This window comes from Malaya genurostris, chromosome 3 (genome assembly GCF_030247185.1).
Source record: "Malaya genurostris strain Urasoe2022 chromosome 3, Malgen_1.1, whole genome shotgun sequence".
NCBI classification, from domain to species: Eukaryota; Metazoa; Arthropoda; class Insecta; order Diptera; family Culicidae; genus Malaya; species Malaya genurostris.
Window position 1 is genome coordinate 518,299 of NC_080572.1, and position 13,826 is coordinate 532,124.

A 13,826-nucleotide genomic window follows, 5' to 3' on the forward strand; every position below is an offset into this window, starting at 1 on the left:
CACTCAACGGGTATGGGAATCGGTCTTATGTATTGTGACTGCTGAGAACGGGAGAGCCGAGAGAATACTTTCCGGAGTACTCTCCGTTTTCCTTGTACATACATATTGTTTTGCCGCCGTCATCTCCGAATAGTGCCGGGACCGGAATGTTTGTTAGGTCGGTCAGACTGTGTGGTGGTACATCACCTATTCATTCTCAATGAAAGCGACAGTAAAGGGAAATCTTTTGGGTGAATTGGATGGAATTTTGGTTAGTCCTGCCCTGATGACGGTACGCGGCTTAGCCCTACTCTGGAAAATTCTCACAGAAGCAGACTTCTTGACCGGCGTATGATGTTTGGTTTCGTGTGTTTGACGTGAGACAATCCGATACTAGGAACCCAGGATACAGTGATCATTGCTACCAGCAAGGACTGATTCGTTCCTTTCCCGGGGTGTACACAATTTCCCGGATATTCGGCAACGCTGACCGTGGTTTGGTGTTCCGTGCAGGAAGTGTGTGTCCTTGGACTTTTTATGGACTGTGCGTTGGAGGATTGAAATCAGTTCCTATCCCGCACACAAGCTTAGTTGTTCTGGAGGGTGCAGTGTGAAAAAAATCGACTGGTCAGATATGCTAATGAGGCAAGTGCGATTGTTATAGTTATACACACTAATCCGCGCATATGTCGACGTCAATTAGTGTAAACACACCGATAGTCGATAAAGTGTCCGACGGATCCATGGGGAGGAGAAGGGTCCGGAAAGTTCCTGCTTTGATCGTTTGCCAGTTTGCTCTATGAAGCGCCCATAGTAGAAAGGTGATGTGTGCTCGATGTTATTTTTTACATTACAATGTATGAGACACGGTGCGAGTGTAGGTGGGGCAGGAATGGAACGCGACCTGTGACAAAGTCAAATGCCAAAAAATGTTTCACTTTACGGTGCATAAGTTTGTCACCAGGGTCGTAGCTGAGTGCTGCGATTTCCGGGCTTTAACAGAATGATGAAACTGCATTTAAATTGTGGAAATATTTCTCGAACCAGAAAGTATACCATTTGAATAAGGATTACCAGGCAGAATACCATTTGAATTTGGATTTGGAACTCAAACTCAAAGTTTGAAACTGTTTGACTCAAGTTGCAAACGTAGCTAGTTTTATTGTAACTGTAAATAATTCTGAAAAATTAACTATGATATTAGAATTTATTTAGAAATGGACTATTCGGAGAAATAGACCTTGGTGTACACAAATATTGACATCATCAGATCTATTGGAATGTTTGTAAAATCTGATCGAATTAAAATCTGGATTATCAGATTTCACAGACATTTCAATAGGTTTGATAAATCAATTTTTCCTGTACAGATGTGGATTTTGAGGACGTTGCAAAGGTTGTTATAATCAGTGTAGTTTTCTTTCTATAGACAATTTCTTTCGGATCTACGGCTATTTCACTCGGGTTGATTCGTAAATACGCTCTATCAGCAAATAAGACTTATTTAAAGTAATTAGGTAGTTAGTGTTGTCAATATATGGTCATGATAGTTTTATAAGTTTAATTAGAGAATACTTGTAGATTCGAACACTGTCTTCGAAGTATACAATGGAATATGGAATCCTTCCTGGTCGGGGTTCGCACATATAACAACTGGCTTGTGAGATCAGCGCACTATGCATTAAACCGCTAACCCGGGCGAATAATGTCCAGTACTATTGAGTATAATGACGCTTACTTCAATTTCGTCCCGTTCATCTCAACTGCCAGTGCAATTTTTTTTTAAATCGCTTTGCTAACATTTATGTATTCTCATGCGATCGCTGTTTTTCATGCATCCATTGAACTGAACTGAACCGACTGAACTTTACCGACAATATTTACTGCTATTTCGATTGGCCCTCTGATTCCGACACTAAAGAGGTCTACAAGTAATAGACGAAATACGTATTTGTCCATAATATTTGGGACAAAGAATCTACTTTATAAAGCATTCTATTAGGAACAAACGAAATTATTCCAGCGGAAGCTATACTCAAATCAAGTTAAGGGTTACTTGATCAAGAAATAGATCAAATAGTTGACTAGGTACAAACTGTGTTTTGAGGAAATTTATGTGGAGTAATCTAAAATGAAAAACCTAAATAAAGTTGCATATTTACTCGATAAATCAAGGGTTGCGTCATCCAGACAGTACATATTTAAATGTTTAATAACTTCGTCACTTTTCTCAAAAATGTTGCTCGCTTTTTTCACAAACAAAAAACTGACATTTTGCTCGAAAATCCCACGAATGAAAAGCGTGATTACTGCTTTGGTGTATTGACTAATGCCTGATAAATTATGTGATTCTATTTACCATTTATAGGTTATTTAAAGGCCACGGGTTTAAGATTTCGATTTGCGTGTGAAAATTTACGTCTTTTTTCGAATAGCTTCTTTCGCATTTTCTATTCAGCACGTAAGATCGTCTTGTTGAATGGCAACACAAGTAGTACTATAAGACTAATAATTATTGATCAGAAGTATTGCACATTTTCATATCCTTTCTACTTTTTAAAAACTCATACATTGCCCCCGAATTCATCTTAATCTGTTAATTTTAGATCAAGTAGTCAAGTAGTCATCAAAAAAAAGTATGGATGTTTGAAAAAACGTTTGGGTTATTGTTTGTTAAAAGATTAAATGAGCCCATTAAATAAAACGTAGCTTTGGAGATGCGATAAAGTTTAAAGGCCTTTTGATAAAGCAAAACAGTCAATGGTTTCGTTTCATTTACATTTTCAAGTATGATATTTTTAATGAGTGCAAAGACCCACGAGTTATGCTGTTTTCTATACGCAGAATATAGTTTGTAAACGCCGTTAGATTAGCAGTACTTAGAAGCGAGACTTTGGTTCAAAATAATGCATTGGGTGATGTTCAAACTTAGATTTCATGCAATATAGGCTAAATTTTTTAAAACCTATATGAAAACAATAATTTCCATTTCCCGATAGTTGTTTACTACTAGCAGTGGTTAAAAAAATCTCCGATGATATCAATGAAATATCCAAAAGAGGGCTATGATTCTTTTAAAGTACCGGAACTTTTAAATAGAGTGACTAATAAAATAAGGAGCAATTTTTAAAATGAAGTTTGGAACTTCAGAATGGATCTTTTGAACTTCAGAATTCAAATTTAACTTTTTTTAAATCGCTTAAATTATGTTCAATGATAAAAAAGCAAAGCCTTGGTATTACATTCCTGTAGAGAAATTTGACCTTCTGTTTGAACAGACTTCGCAGCCGATTCATGGTGTACAGAACCATTGCATGGCTGGTGCTACGATCCTACTGACACTGTTCAATGATAAATTTTATTCAATTTTATCAAATATACGAACCGATATGTCTCGATCTCTTATAAAATCTGATCATGACATTATCTTGGGAGAAAATCTGTCGGTCTGGAACTCTCAGTGACGCACAGCTACATCCATACACTCCAACACAGCTGATTCGACTGCAACCCTAGTTCAACTCGTTCACTCATAGAGTGGACCTGCTACGGTAACACAGCAACACTATCGACGACGATACAGGCAAAGTAGGCTTTGGCTGAATGCCGTACCCACCTCAATGGCTAGGTATTGCTAGTTAGTTGACTGTGCCGAACTAATTCACCACGGCAGTGCCCCGTCTACTCTCGCACTCGCGAATCATAAAAGTAATAAACTTATTCAAGGTGAAATGCTGACCATGAAAATTATTTTCCGTGTCTTATTTTAGAATTTCGTGCCATATTGTGCCATCCCCTGTAGAGCAATGCATCAGCAGAAGTGAAGAGTAATGATCGAGTCGAGATTTTTGGCTGGTATTCGTGAATCTACAAACAGAAAAATATCACGAAGTGCAAAAAATAAAAACAAAAAATCCAACAACAAATCATAACAACACACATACCGAGACCAATCAGTCATCGTTTGTGTTAGGTACTGGTATATTCCTGAACAACATTCGATCAGTCAGTGGTGATTTTATTCAGCAGAGAATATTAATAAATCACAGTAATGTGAACTTAAAGAATTTAAGAATACGGCGTAATAGCAGTGGTTCTGAAAAATGTGTATGAAGAAACAGATTGATATTGGAAAAGAAGAAAAATTTAACTGACATTGAACGTGAAACGAAGGCCCAAGGACAGTAGTCCTACGTGTGAGCAATGTACAAGCAAGTAGCGGTGGATACACGAGGAAGGCAGTGTTTGAAGCGAGTGCACATTGGTATGCAGGTAGGCCTTGAAGCAGGGTCCCGCTAAAGGATACAAGTCCAAGGACTAACGACATAGCAACGATTGTGCTTGAGGTGAGAACCCTACCGCTCGCTCTCTTGCACGCTTTCTCTGGAGGTCACTCATGGCATGCTGCATGTGCCAGTAACCTACAGTGCACTGTGCAAGCTCGTCCTGTGCCATAATCGAACAAAATGTTGGGCGAGTCCTGATGCCTCAGTTTATAGCTAATGCCATTATATGCGATCGTATTGACTGAGCCGGTATGGGTGAGTGCTCGTCGTTCGCACACCAGCGGCATCTGACGAGTTGTTTTCGTTTTATGAGTGGCACTCTCTCCCCTAGTGTCAGTGACATATATACTCATGCGGTTTCGTTCTATATGTAAACGCTCCCCTTCGACCGAGTTCAACACAGTAGGCTGGGCGGCTCAGTGTGTTTATGTGCTGGTTTTATTTTGGTGTTAAAATGCGTGATTTACAAGCCAACAGCACTCGAACATCGGTGTCTATGTTTCGGTGAACATATACTAGAGACTGCAGATCTTATTTTTGAGTTTCCGAAAATATTGACCTTGAACTCGCGCGCTCGGTTCGCACATCGCAGCCAGTTTCGATCAGGAAGGGCATTGAAGGAAGGAAGAGAAAACAAGAGCGGTACAGAAAGTATAGTGAAAATATTCGATTTATCCGTGCTTGTTGAGATGTGGTGGTGAGTTGGGCGAAGAAAAACTCGTAATACTTCGGCAAGAGTGTGTTTGAATGTTGAATTATATTTGCCGAACCGAAACGGAGGCCAAGTTCAGCTCCATTTCATGCAATGCCTCTAGTTTATCAATAATAATATTCTTTCGTTTTCGTGGAAGTGACAGGAGAAAAGTAAAATGTAGAATAGTGTGTCGCTCGGTCAGAGCCAGTTTCGATGTTGTAATAGTCGAGGAAAAAGTTTAGGAAAACAGAAAATGCAGTGCTTGAACAAACTTGTCAAGGAAGAGAAGGATTCGCTGGAAGTCAGGACTTTTGTGATCGGTGACAATCAGCGTATTATGTATTCACCACGTAGTGTTGATACAAAGAAAACTGTCAAACTTGCTATCGCTGTTCCGCAGTCAGTATCTGCGACATCCAGTTCCTCTCCGGTGACCAGTCATCATCAATCTCAAGACCGCGCTCGGATACAAATTATTGCTAAACCTTCCAATAAGCCGTGTGAAAATGTAGTACCAATTCAGACCCAGGAAGTTCATGTAATTAGGGATGGGCGCTTTTATGACCTTCATCATAACCACGCTTCTCCATCCCACTCACATCAGCAGCCGGAGTCGTCCCCAAATAGAAGTAACCTAATCGTAACCGCTGCTAGCGGAGACGGTAGTTCCATTCAACATTCACTACACCAGCATTATTCTGCTGGAGCCTCCTCATCCAGTACTGTTCTGACAGATGGTTCTCACCATTCGGTAGTGTCATCTAGTAAACAGCTTTTACCGTCACCGTCACAGGCTACTATGATGGTAATTCAGCAACGGCAGCAACATCATTCACAGCAGCCGCAGCAGCAACATCAGCAACATCACCACGTGACCTCAATGCAACCACCGCCTCCTCCACCACCTACTGGTATGGTGAGTAGTGTCACCAGTGGCACTGGGAGCGGGGGAACTGCGATGATGTCTAAAATGATGAAAAATGGTCACGAGGAACCTTCCAGCTCAATGCCAGATTTAGGTAAGTAGATTTGGCTTTTTTTGTTTCGATTGTGATGGAGTGCTTAGGTGCTTCGTATGTAGCGTTCAAATTTTTTTGTGTTATTTGGAAAATATGAAAAACTTTTGTAAAAAGCGTCATTTTGGAATGTGCTGGGAGAAAATTATATTATTTTAATATCATGCTAACTGTAAAATAAAATTAATGAATTTTCATTAGCCTTTTTCGGGGGTTACGTGAGTTTTTCGTGTTTAAATAACTTTTATTAGTTCAAGAACGCGCTCGAGATCATTCAGCATAGTGAGGTGCATATATTTTGATAAATCTTTAACCTAGAGTTTTAAACTTTCAATGTATCTGCTTCCAACTCCAGCAAACGCTGATATTCAAGAGTTCTCTTAAGAAACAGAATGGCTTGGTTGACTGTTTGGAAGAAAAACCTTTGGATTTACAATTCACAGACGATCATTTCCCAATGAACTATGTTGAGTTTCACGATCTACAAAATTGATGATAATAAAACTGAAATTTTTCAAATAGATTATGACTATCTATCGCAATGCTCGATACACTTTCGAGTTTGTGCTATTTTACAAAAAGATCGAGGAGTTTTTGAAAGTTCCACTAGGGTTTTTTTTTTCTATTTCTAAGTCGTTACCGTACTGTCAAGGTCCGCATGAATCTTGTGCATACTTCATGTTGCCAAAAGTTTCACGTACACTTTTAAGCAACGAAAAAGGTTAAATTATTATCATTTTGAAGCCAATAATTCAGTTAGCATGAATCCGTAACTGCATATATCTCCATCGGGAGCTGAATTGATATGCCGTGAGTTTTGGTCTATATCTGCTCTGGTAGTCGTGCTAGAACTCTTGATTGCGGGGCTGTCATGATAACTCAGTAACAAATTGCAGAATCGTGCGAAACTGGTGACCTACTAATGTTGATCAAGAGGAAATCCGGGATTCTTCATTAAATATTTTTGTTGTGCCATTCGATGATGGGATGAATTTATCCGTGAACTACTTGTAGTGTATACAAACCAATGCAATTCCAAGCTAACGTAATTCAGGATTCTAAGAGTTTCTAAGCGTTGTACTTTTGATAATATTACATACAACATAGGGAGTTTGGAGTGCTTATTGATGAAGAAAACATTACATAAAATACAACTGAATCATCCTAGATGGTTCTCAGCCTTACTTGATTCTGACCACATCTCGAAATATCCCGATCAGAAGCAACAAGTTTATGAAAAAAAAATTTGTATGTATGTATGTATGTATGTGTGAAGCCAGCATCAGTTCAAGGCATTACCAGTGTGTGCGGGTAGACTTACAGTCAATCCGAATTTGATTATCAGATAGCTTTCATATAACTGCTGTTAAGAAGGCCAAAATGGGTTTTGAGCAGCCGGCGCCTTCCAGCAATAACATCCAGCCATATAATAAAGAATTTCGCTATACCAGCTTAAACCCGCCTGATGGTTTGTTTGTTAGAAGGGTGCGTCTTACTCATTTCAGGGAGAAACACAAAGCTTCCTCCACGTGACTCAGGTTGGCAATCCACTCCATCATCCAGTCATTCACTTGTAAGATACCCTGATGCACTCCCTGCCCCTCCCCGTTGTCGAAATAATTGAGCATAATACAATATAATATAGATTAATATAAAGAAACATAATATAATACAATACAATATAATAGAATATAATACAATATAATATAACATAATATAATTCAATATAACATGATATAATATAATATAACTACAGAGAACAGACATCCAAGCTAGTACAACCTTTTTAAGAAGCTGTGTAAAGCATACATGTGAAAATCCGTTAAAAATGACCGTTCCACACGACTTTGCACGCATGAATGTCTGTTGGATATCTGTTCTCTGTGATATAACATAATAAAAAATAATATAATATAATATAATATAATATAATATAATATAATATAATATAATATAATATAATATAAATTAATATAATATAATATAAGACGATAATTTATGAAGTCATATGCTATGATACAATATATAACAGTTGATGTCGCAGTGTAAGTTATGCTCTTCTTTCGTCGCAGTACTGCAGGAAGTGAATATTAATTATAGCAGTTTTTTAATAATAATAATAATAACAACAACAATATATAATACAATGTAATATAATTCAATTCAATATATAACAAATCATGCAATAAACAACAAAACCACATATTGCAATATACTATGATAAATATTGCACTTTAGGAAGGGCTTCAACCTACAAGCCATTTCACACCTCTCATTCTGCTACTAACGCAGAAGGCGATAGCACCCAGTCGACACCGTTCTATTGACCAAATGTCATCATAGACGCTCGGGGAGGCATGAGATAGGAACTTGTGAGGGCTTAGTTATCTCACCATTTGACGACCAATTTGAAGAAAGAAAATATTTTTTGTAACAAACGCTGTTATAAGTCTGGCGTCATTAATAGTAAAAATATCCAAAATTTCTAACAAGTATCAAAGAGAGAAACAATTAAAAAAGTCTGGTCAAAGCCTAGTTTCTCTTTCCAGATTTTAGTGTCACGCAAAATCGCAATCATCAAAATCATAGTTTCAGTATTGCATACTCAAACAGAAGCCCACAACCCCTGAACTCTGAACTTCGGCTGTGTTTGATTACCCCGGCGTGACAAGTTTCTATAACACTAAACCTTTCTCGCATTCGCCGGTTCGCTCACTCGCAACCTTCAACGCGGTCAATGGACAACGGTGGTAGCCTCTACAGTGAAAAAAAAAATGTTTTTTCGACAATGCCCGTTCTGCGTCGCACAATTGTTGTGACGTTGGCTGACTGGCTGGCTGGTTTGGTGTGCTCTGACAAACTTCTTCCCCCAAAACATAAGCCATGGTGCTGGTAGTGGTTTATAAACGGGCAATAAACACAGTCGAGCGTCGCACACCGTTGCTTATTTATTTGTTTGCTCCGTCACCTTCATTTCCATTTGCCATTTTTGGGTCCAGTTAGACCACCGCAAGTTGTCACCTCTTAGAATGTTATATTCGCGGTTTCACAGAACAGCTACATTGAACGTGTATTTTTATTTCTGTCGTCGTTGTTGCAGTCGGCCATGCCATGCGGAAACGTTTTCGGTTCAGCATCGATATTTGATCTCTGAAGCAGCAAAGCCTGCTTTTGTTGGGTTGACGTACGAACAACTGGTTATGGGATTTGTTGATAAAGGTTTTTTTTCTTTTTTCTGCAACGCTGCTATACAACGACGTATCTATCTCTCTCTCTCTCTCTCTGAATATGAAAGGCCCTGTGACCTTGTGACACAGACATAGAAAACGGGTCCCAGTTTACCGGTATAATCGACGCCGCCAGTTAGTTTATTTGTGAGTCTATATACAAATGCGTCTACTTTAACACTCTCTGCTGCTACTGAAATGTGGAGCAACTTTGGCTACAGACTATAGACTATACTATAGACTACAACACGTTACTCTCTAGAGGAAGGATTCGAACTAAAAATCTTCTTCAATCAGTGGAACAGCACTGTTATTGAGCTACTCAGAATTTTAGAGAATGCATATTCGAGAAAGCAACACACATACAGCATGAACGCGTAACGTACGCTAGCACTCTCTATACAATCGATGAAGATCTAATATAAATTTAATTAGAGGGACTGCTCCATTATTAAGCTTCTTTTGATACATTTCGATGCGGCATTTCATTTCCAACAAGTTGTTTCAATATTTGATCTGTTCCACCCTAGTACACCTTTCTCTGGTGTTAAACGAAACAAGACAGTCAGAGCTAGCACTAAAAAAATTATCACGAATGTACGTAAGTTTAAATTTGAAATAAATGCATCCAGTTTCGAGCATATTTAACTACTGAACTGAAATTTGAATAATTTAATATCTGGACACAGTATTTATTACTGAGGCGCTCCTATCAGTCGGATCGGGAATGTTTTGACAGTAGTTTGTATTGAAATGTTGGGAAATTCTTCACGATTCATTTTGTTGCAAAATTACTCTAAATGGAAACCGCAAAACAGTTTTGGGTACCAACTTTAACTGAAACACCGTCAGAAGCATTTTGAAATATGACACTAGAATAAAAGTTGTGCAATGAGGTTCCTAGGAAATACGAAGGATGATTCATCATGGACAACAAAATGTACGTGAAGATTGATTATGAGAGCTTCCCGGACAAAAGTTCTACAAATCCTTCGTGGTGTCCCTAACAAGTTCAAATACGCTTTTGAGTTATATTCGCAAATAGACCGTTTTGATAAAAAATGTGTTCACTTAAATTCCTCTATGAAGAATTTTAACTATTTCGTTATAATGCTAACGTAATAGTGACAGACAGTGGAATTTTTACGGGAACTTTCATATTTTCTCAAGAACGGGTTTGTTTCATTCCACTAAACCACTCATACCCCAAAAATTCGCAAATAATTTTTTTATTCGATAACGTATTTGCAGTTGCACGAGCATTAGAGATCGCCTGTGTGTTGCTACTCCGTCATTGCTCAGGATATAAAAACAATAAAAACACGAAAATATGCAGATATATGTAGAATAACTTTATGCATCTATAACAATGTTTATCTAGTATGTGAACGGTATACCATGGAAAAGTTTTCTATTTCTTTAACGAGGACGGTGCAAGCTAACAAAAGATAAGGCGAGATTCTATTAGATTAATACAAATCTATAACAGAGATGCATCACAATGTAGTCGATGGGATCAATATACAATTCGGGCGATGTAATGATGATCTGAAATACAATTTAACTATACCGAAAACCAAATCACTCGAAACTAAAGCGTTATTCGCAAAACTTTAACCAACTGCAAAACAAAGCAAAGTCTTGGCATTACATTCCTGTGAAATTTGGTTTTTCTGTTTCAACATACTTCGCAGCCGATTCATAGCGTATAGAATCTTTGCATGGCTAGTACTACGATACTACTGACACTAAGCATCCTTCCAGGTCGGAGCTCGAACATACGACAGTTGACTTGTAAGAGCAACATCCTATGCATTGAACCGCCAACCCGGGTTGACCAACTGCATAACTTTTTAATTATGACTAAATTAACGGAATATGCTAATTCTCGGTTAATTTTTCAAAAGGGCGTATAAGCAAGTGACAGTTTCTCTTTGTTTACTTTCTCTTCTATTAATTACCAAGCGGTTTCCACGTTTATCATCCAACTCTTTGCATGAAATGATACCCGAAACTTTCGACTTTCAAACAGAATAGTGATATCAAAGAAAATCTTTTTAATCACATCGCAATAATCTAAAAAGAGAGTGATTAAAGAGAAACTGTCACTTGCTTATACGCCCTATTGAAAAATCAACAGAGAATTTAGTCATAATTAAAGTCAAAGTCAAAGATTTGGTGTAAAAATGAAACGGATGATAGAGAACATGCAGATTTTGAATAGAGAATGTTGTCAGTGCTCCCAACTATAAATCTATTTCATAAAATCAAAAATCTTTCTACCATTTGAAATGAATAAAGTTATTTGTGGGTTTTTGTGCTTTGGAAACATAACTGATTTCACTATTCTTTACGTTTCGTTAACGTTAACGCTATTTGCGTTTTTTTTATATTGTGCCGAAGCACTGACGAGTCGAAGACGAAACGTAAAGAATAGTGAAATCGGTTATGTGCCCAAAGCACAAAAACGGCTTTTAGCCAAACCCCCAAATAACCAAAATCTGTGGTCGGCCAATTCAGTCGCTTATTCGTTTCGCTCGGGACGTCAGAAAAGACATTGCGCTTCGGCGCAATATAAAAAAGTGTTTCACAAATAGCGTTAGCTTTACGTCTGTTTATCGGTTCAAATTGAACTGTTTAAATTTTTGCAGTAAGCAGTTCAATTTGAACTGCTCTGCACTGATGAGTCGAAGACGAAACGTAAAAAATAATGAATAAAGTTAATAGAAATTTAAAAAAAGGCACTTAAAAAATTTTCTTAGTTTTACAGAAATATTCATTAAAGAGAGATCAGTCGGTGACTCAGAATATGTAACATTCGTGAATATGGTAATTCAGAACTCAACCTGTACTTATTGGATGTTGTTCTATATAATACAAGAGACCGACAAAAACAAATGGTGTTTTTTTACTACTTCGTTGTGGAATTCGTATTGTTGATCAAACTCTTAAATAAAATTTTACCAGGCTCCACTGACTGAAATTCCAATTCTTCATAAACAAACCTTTCTCATATTACTTATATTTTTTAAAATATCACTAGAAGATTCTGTAAAGAACCTTTTTTTCAATCTTGAATAAAATAAGAAACTTTCTTTGAGTATAAACTAACATAACCTTTTTAATTTGTAAATAGTAGTGTCGAGTTAATAAGAATTTTTCTTTATTTTGCATCGTCGCAATAATTAATTAAACACACTTTACCCTATAGTTCTGGAACCGGAAGTCGGACCCGGATGAAATTAAACAGTAACCTATGAGACTATAAGAACTTTTATTTGAACCTGTTTGTGGAAATCGATCAAATCATATCTGAGAAAATTGAGTGAGTCTCGTTTTAAACTTTTTGACTACTATTTCCGGTACTTCTGGAACCAGTATATCCGAACCAGTATATCCGAAGTCGATTCGTTTAGTATATGATATGACATATACTCAGACACATACACGCACAGACACATACATTGCTCAGCTTGATGAACTCTGTCGAATAATATAGAACACTTAGCCTTCTGGGCCAATTTTCACTAGTCAATTTTTCAGGTGATTGCATAAACTTTCTATATGAGAAAGGCAATAAGTGTACTTTTATAGAAAAGCATCGTTATCATGATCTTGTAATAACACTAACAAGTGGGTACAAATTGAATAAAAGAATTAAAAATTACCATTTTTTTAATGTGGCAACCCTGCACGCTATACAAAATTGAACATTGAACTCATTGTTTTTAAATATACTGTTCCGAATTTTGTGATCGCGACGAACTGTGTCGAATGGTATATGACATTCGGCCCTCCGGGCTTCGTTTGTAATGTCGGTTTTCACAGCGATTGCATAGCCTTTGTATATGAGAAAGTCAAAAAGTTGAATATAGTATGTCAGACTTTCCGTATTATGCGACGTATCGTGAGGAAAACGATTGAATCAATCTTGGAAGTAAATATTGAACACTCATGCTTTTTATTATAACTGATTAATATCTTTATTTTTAAATATTTCGCGTATCAGAAAAAAAACTGACGCAGTGTTGCCACTCATTCCTTTGTATATGGCAAAGTATTTGCAGTTACGGGCAAAAACTGGTTTTCGTGACACAAGATTATGTACAATCATTAGTTCCTGAAAAACGCTCAAGTTATCCCACAGAGTGCGATTACGCATCACACTTCCCCACACTAAAGCGTTTAATAATAATATAAATAATAACAAATTCGAAGTCAAATTCAAGTTCGTTTTGTTTTACTTCGCGAAGATCAAGTAATAAGGAGAAGTCACTTTGGCCGTTTGGTTGCGCAAGCTTCATCCTGATCCGACCCCTCTGCTTAGAGAAGAACTGTATTTATATTGCATTGTCAGTTTTGTGCAGTAGAAACCTCGTACTTTGTTTATGTTAAGGGCCAGAGATACCTGATAGTTGAATCTTATCTCCTACGCACATTCACTGTTTAACTTCGGATATGAATTATAGATTCGATAGTTGCATCAAACATGGCAAGGTTATTTAATAATTCGTTTCTTCTCAGAACCCAAAATCAATCCCAATGAACTGATCTTTAATTGAAATGTCAATGTCAGTATTAATGTTATTCGCACCGTGTGCAGTTCTGCGGTAGGGCATTTATT

General features: G+C 37.4%; 1 protein-coding gene across 2 annotated transcripts in view; it reads left to right on the forward strand.

The window, feature by feature from the left end:
• The first annotated feature begins 208 nt into the window (after positions 1–208).
• LOC131439265 (ecdysone-inducible protein E75) overlaps positions 209–13,826 on the forward strand; it is a 139,786-nt gene continuing 126,168 nt past the window's right edge. The window contains exons 1-2 of one of the 2 annotated variants that reach the window (XM_058610069.1): positions 209–800; positions 3,750–5,978. In XM_058610069.1, coding sequence (XP_058466052.1) covers positions 5,213–5,978 — 766 coding nt within the window. In that variant the 5' untranslated portion in view covers positions 209–800; positions 3,750–5,212. Of the gene's footprint in view, positions 801–3,670; positions 3,688–3,749; positions 5,979–13,826 lie in introns of those variants that run through there. The other variant, XM_058610070.1, reaches the window with a different exon arrangement.